The 6,000-nt window shown below is 43.6% G+C and overlaps 1 protein-coding gene across 3 annotated transcripts in view; it reads left to right on the top strand.

Moving 5' to 3' along the window:
- The first annotated feature begins 288 nt into the window (after positions 1–288).
- Positions 289–6,000, top strand: part of SPOCK3 (SPARC (osteonectin), cwcv and kazal like domains proteoglycan 3) — a 527,638-nt gene continuing 521,926 nt past the window's right edge. The window contains exons 1-2 of one of the 3 annotated variants that reach the window (XM_053594470.1): positions 289–416; positions 1,089–1,253. In XM_053594470.1, coding sequence (XP_053450445.1) covers positions 345–416; positions 1,089–1,253 — 237 coding nt within the window. In that variant the 5' untranslated portion in view covers positions 289–344. Of the gene's footprint in view, positions 417–745; positions 895–1,088; positions 1,254–6,000 lie in introns of those variants that run through there. The other 2 variants (XM_053594471.1, XM_053594472.1) reach the window with 2 other exon arrangements.

Raw genomic sequence — 6,000 nt, 5'->3', positions numbered from 1 at the left:
CGGTCCTTTAACATGAAAGTTTGTGGTCCGTAATAACCCAGAAGTGCCCAGCAAACTTCACATTTTCTCACATTAAACAGATCTCAGAAGACATTATAGATGGTCTTGCTTTAGGGTGGAGCTCAGTCCTAGAGCTTCACTGGATAGAAAGTCCAAGGTCTTTCCACTCCAGGAGGTCTGAAGTTTCCTCCAGATCTCCTGTCCTACCCCAGCCTGACCCAGGGCGGAAGCACCTGCAGAGACAGCCAGCCTGGTGCTGCCCCAGCCGGAGAGGAGAGGATGGGCAGACCGCGCCAGGAGCCGGGAAGCTCCTCTGGAACCCAGAGGCTTGGAAAGAGACGCCCATGCCCAGGCTCCGAGCTGCCTCTTGCAGGGGTTCAGCAGAGAATAGCCCCAGAGCTGGAGCCAGTGAGCAGGTGAGATGGAGGAGGGGGTATGAGGTGAGGGGGTAGGAAGGAGAGGGCGGGGGAGGAAGGGGGTGTGAAGGAGAAGGAGGAGGCGGAGCGGAGGGGAGGAAGGGCAGAGGATGGAGGAGAGAGATGCAGAGGGGTGGAGTGGAGTGGGTGTGGGATTGGGGGTGGGAGGCGGGTGGGCTGGAGGGGGCTGGGGTGGAGGAGGGAGGATGGAGAGGTGGGGGAGGGGGAAGGGCGGGGGCAGGGTGTGGGTGGGCGGGGAAGCGGAAGAGTGCGGGAGGAGCGGGGGAGGAGGGGAGGGAGGGTGGAGGCTGGGGGAGGCGGGCCGCGGAGGCGCCGGGTTGTGCGCGGGAGGCGGGGCGCAGTGGACCGCGCGAGCGGGCGGCGCGGGCAGCGACTCCGCACGCGGCGAGTGGGCAGAACGGCGCTGCGTCTCCAGCAGGAGCTGTGGGCACCTGGCAGGTCTCGGCAAGGTGAGGAGGTGCTGAGGCGGGCTTCTCTCTCTACGTGCCGCCGGGTCTGCGTGCTGCGAGCCTCCTGCTCTGGGCGAAGCCTGCGGTGGGCTCCCTGGTCCCTGCTGGCCTCCTTCCCGGTCCCGTAGTGGCGGAGGCGCGTTGTCCAGGGTCTCCGGTCCGCGCGCTCCGCACCTGACGCTCCCGGTTTTCTCTCCCGCAGATGCTCGCGGCGCCGGCCGTGCTGTGCGTGTGCGCGGCCGCCTGGTGCGGTCAGGCTCTTGCGGTGGGGCAGCTGGACGGCGGCAATTTTCTGGATGATAAACAATGGCTCACTACTATCTCTCAGTACGACAAGGAAGTCGGACAGTGGAACAAATTTCGAGATGTAAGTGCCACACGCCTCGGTGCCTGGCAAGCGCGCCACTCCGAGGCTGGACAGGGGTCCGGGTTGGTGGGTCTGGGGACGCAGGGCGGAGAAGTTGGGGCCGTGTCCTCTCAGGCGCCCTGGTGCCTGTTTGTCCGAGCCTCCCGGTTCCCACTGCTCCCCGCACCGCATTACCCCTGAGCCTGCGAGTGCGGGCTTTGCCTCCCAACTTCTGAATGGAGTCTCTGGCGGCGGTCTGCAGGCAGCTAGATGCGCCTGGGAGAGGTATCGCAGCTGAAGTAAACTGAATCGATCCCATTACTAATGGTCTGTTAAGGAATTTGAGGGAGGAGGTAGGACGATGCCGCTCTCCCAGGTGGGGGGTTGGCCGCACCCGTCAGCAGGAGTTTAGGGGCTCCCAGTTATGTAAAATTACCCATCATGTTTGTGCTTCCACATTAACTTTAATCCAGACATGTTTACAATTCACTTCATTGCATCCTAGTAGGAAAGGAATCACTACCCTAAAATCTGCAAGGTGGGGTCCTGCAGGTGACAGCGTATTAGACTGTAGACAGCCTACCCTGGGGAGTTTCCCGAAGGAGGGTTGTTAGGAGGGAGCCTGGTGGAGAGACTTGGAGCCAGGGGCTGTGACATGTGGCCCTCCCCTCCCCCTGCCCAATGGGGCCCGTTGAAGCTGCCAGGTGGGTTCTCCTGGGAGCCTTCAACTTGTCTGTCCCAGTGGGGAGGCGGCCCCAGCGCATCCTTTCAAATTCAAAAGGCCGAAAGGGAGTGAGAGTGATTCACAGAGGCTTTGCCAGCCCTTCCTGTGACCTGTGAGACGATTTTCTGTGGAGTCCCGCGGTGCTCTGCCCAGGAGAGGACTTCACTTCCTTCATCAGCTTATGCTGTTACACTTTTAGAAAATAAATGGGAGCTCCCTTTACTTTTCACTATAGCTCCCCTACCCCTTCCTCCCAGCACCCTTCCAAGAAGGAACTGACAAGTCCAATCAATCAGATGGATTCCTGAAAAAACTGTTTTTTACTTCAAAATTAGATTTAGCTAGTTGATACTGGGCATGGGTATGTGGAGTGAAAAATAAAATAACCCTTAATGGTTACATGCTTTACAAACAAAGCTTAAACATTTTATTCCTCAATGAATGCTCTGATAAAAGAAATGCCTTGTACATTGGAGTTGAGTTTATACAAGCATTGAATACAACCAAGAGAGCAAGCAAATGAATGAGATGGTTCTAAAGCTGGAGAGAATTTGCCATGTCCTGATTTGGAAAAAATAACGAACCGAACGTTATGTCAGCGTTCACACAGTGCTTCACATTATGACATTTCATTGCGTAATGGCTTCTTTATCTACTAAAAATAATTTTTGAAAACCCTCTCAACAGTGGGATATGTTTAGCAGATACACTGCTTGCGTGCTGTTTTCTATATTGTTAGCTGTGTTGGGTAATGATAAGTACTAGAGGCCCCTGAGGGAGAATTGGGAAAGCACCACCACCTTCTCTCAGAGCTGGGCTGGGTTTGGGGGTAAATGCTTTCTTCTCTGAAATACATTTTAAAATCTTGAATGACTTAGAGTTCTCTGACTTTATTCATAATTCTTTATTGAATTGTTTAGAGTGATGGTTGGATAGTTTTGAATTGTGTTTGATGTGAACTATTGAGACAGATTGTGTTGCCTACTGTAGAACTAAATATTTTAGAATTCATACAGCCAATTTCTATAGAGACTGTGTTTTATTGGCATATTATTTTCAGGTATTCTTACAAGACATCAAGGGAAAAGTTGATCAAAATTGTACGTAAATTTAAATAGAGAATTTACTGAGATTTTTAAGCGTATATGTTTTGAAGTATATGTAACGCAAAAAGTATAATGACTTATTTGAAAAACGTACATCAGATTTTAGCATTACCATTTTAGCAAGACAATTACATTTTTGAAAAGATGATTTCTGGGGGGCATGGAGAAGATAAAATAGTATCATTTTTCCCCTTTCAGCTACCTGTAGCTTATTATTAACATGATAAAATGTCTCTGACAGTGTGACTTCTCAAATAATAACTCAGAATGCATAGTGTAGAATTTTTATTTACATCACCTACTCCTCTGCCATCTACACATTGTCTTTTCCTTTTGGGAAATCATTAGCTTCATAATTTCCCCACATCTTTCAGGATATTGTTTATTTTTTAGTTCATTCATTTACAGCTGGAAGCACATTGCTTGAGATAATGTTATACTGCACCAATCTGCCTTTCAGTGAATCTCCATGAGCATTCATATATTAAATTATGGATTTACATGTTCAGTTTATAGAAAGGCAAAGAGACAAAGAAATGTGAACTTCTTTAACAAATGATTTACATGAAGTCCTTCTGTTTAGTGTTTTTTTTTTGTGTGTGTGTGTGTGTTTTTTTTTTTTTTTTTTTTTTTTTTTTTTAGCTAGGGCTGGGTTTGAACCCGCCACCTCCAGCATATGGGACCAGCGCCCTACCCCTTTGAATCACAGGTGCCGCCCCTGTTTAGTGTTTTGCTTCCATAAAAATATAATTTCATTTAGAAAGGAAAAAAAAAACTTTGGGAAGCCACTGTGTAATTATTACTAGAGGTAATCCTTCATTCTTGTGACTATTTTACATAATTAACATTAATTTATGATAACACCCTAATGAACGTTTGAACTTTGCCTTCTTTTGAACGGTATTTGAAAATTTCATGGTATAGTATTTAAAAATACATTTTGCATTACATTGTAGTCAAATGATTTTAAAAATAAATATACTGTTTATACATTTTAAAGGCATATAAATATGTAAATATATTTTATTTGTGATAAAGCTTTAGGGATAAGAAGCATGGATAGGAAGCGTTATGTGAGAGTGGATGAACATATGATGGCTCATTTTCTCAATGTTCTCAGTGTAAATCACAGAGAACTATTGAAACCAGAGAAAAACTTACAGTGAGTGTTAACAGAAGAAACTTCAATTTTGATTTCCCATAGTAGCAGCTGTCCATTGAATAAAGTTTTGTTGCTTTTGTTGTTCTTCAAAGTGCACAAAATGTGTGATTTTTATGGACATAGAGCTGTAACTATTTTGAAAATTATTAATATATTTGCTTATTAGTATAAAAATTCTAGTAGAAATTTTAATCCATATGTTTTAGGAAAAGAACAAAAGTTTACCTTAAAGACTTAGGTAAGTCACCACACTTAGAAATAAGTACCGCAGATGGAACTAGCATGTTATACTCAGGTTATAAATGATGTGATTTTAATAATGGAAGTAAAAAACTCTCTCAATAATGGGATATGTTTAGCAGATATGCGGATTGCATGCTGTTTTGTATTTTTTTGGCTCTGCTGGGTGGTGATAAAATCAAGCACATGCGGTCCCTCGCTGTAGAATTGTGGGAGTACTGCTACCTGGGTAAAGGGTTCCCTGACCTCACTCCTGAATATATATTAGGAGAATTAAAAAACTGGATCAGTATGAGGAAACCGAATTACTAATCCAAATGTCTCCTATATTGGATATTTCAAACATTTATGTTTTATAAATTCAATTAATTTTACATGCAATAAATGGCTTTAGGATTTGGAATCTAATTAAGTAGTAATACATGATAGAATACCGTTATTAACTTACTTATTGATTTCACTGAAGCACACATAGTAATTAAGAAGGACAGGAAGATAAAATACAAGAAACATCCAAATATTGTTATGGTGGAAGCAACATAATCAAATCTAGAAAAAGGAGGAATGATGGCTATGCTAATTTTCAGCATATTATGTAATAAAACAAGAATTATACCCTTAAACTGAAATTTAAAAAGTTCTAAAGCAGATTTGTTTTTCAGTAAAAGTACCTGGAGCTCTTTTTGAACTTAGTTTTAAGAAATGGTTACCGTTTGTGTTGCAAAAACCACAGTCAGTTTACATTTGTTCCCTGAGAGATGGTTGATGCACTTTCAATATGTTGAAAGCAATAGTAAAGGCTTACTGTTTAAAATTGAACCGTAGTAACAGGTAAAGGGCACGCAGAATATTGGGGAAATATAAAACACAGGTTGAAGTGTCCCAGAGGCTCTCAAGTTATAAGTTGGCTTTTTCAAAATGCCTGATTTTGGGGATATTGAATGATAAATAAACTTTTCTTAATTGCTTTTTTTTTTCATTTCCCTTTTTCATTGGAGCTGAGATTGTTGAGTATACAGATTATTAAGACATAGTGGCTGACAGAGATACTTCCTGATACTTAGTGGGGTGCAGAGGAGTGAAGCAAGTAAAACAATTGTCTTCTATACCTACTCCAAATACATGCTCTATGGCTTTATAAAGCACTAGAATTCAAACAATGAGCATCTTTACAGAATGCTGTGGGTGTATTTTTAAGTTTCTGATGCATGCTGTTCCATTTCTTGAAGAGCACACCCACCCTCAGCCCTTGAGTGTTCCCTTCCTTGGTGGTACCTTAATAGTGGGCAGAAGAGTTTTACTTCTCAGCAATATGTACAATAAGTAAAATTAAAGAATTCTTACTAACTGAGATAAATGTAACACAGTACACTATTGTTCTTTCTGTTCAGGCATACTTTCTCAGTGGATATCCAGTTCTTAGCAATGTGCATTTTCAGTGTTTCTCACTATGAAGCAGTATTTGTAATGGTGGTAATCATCTATATTTTGCCACAACTGAGGATACAGGCTTTTCTCGGAAATTCTTCACAGTTA

Source organism: Nycticebus coucang, chromosome 6 (assembly GCF_027406575.1).
Source record: "Nycticebus coucang isolate mNycCou1 chromosome 6, mNycCou1.pri, whole genome shotgun sequence".
Lineage (NCBI taxonomy): Eukaryota > Metazoa > Chordata > Mammalia > Primates > Lorisidae > Nycticebus > Nycticebus coucang.
This window is presented reverse-complemented; position numbering and strand designations above follow the sequence as displayed.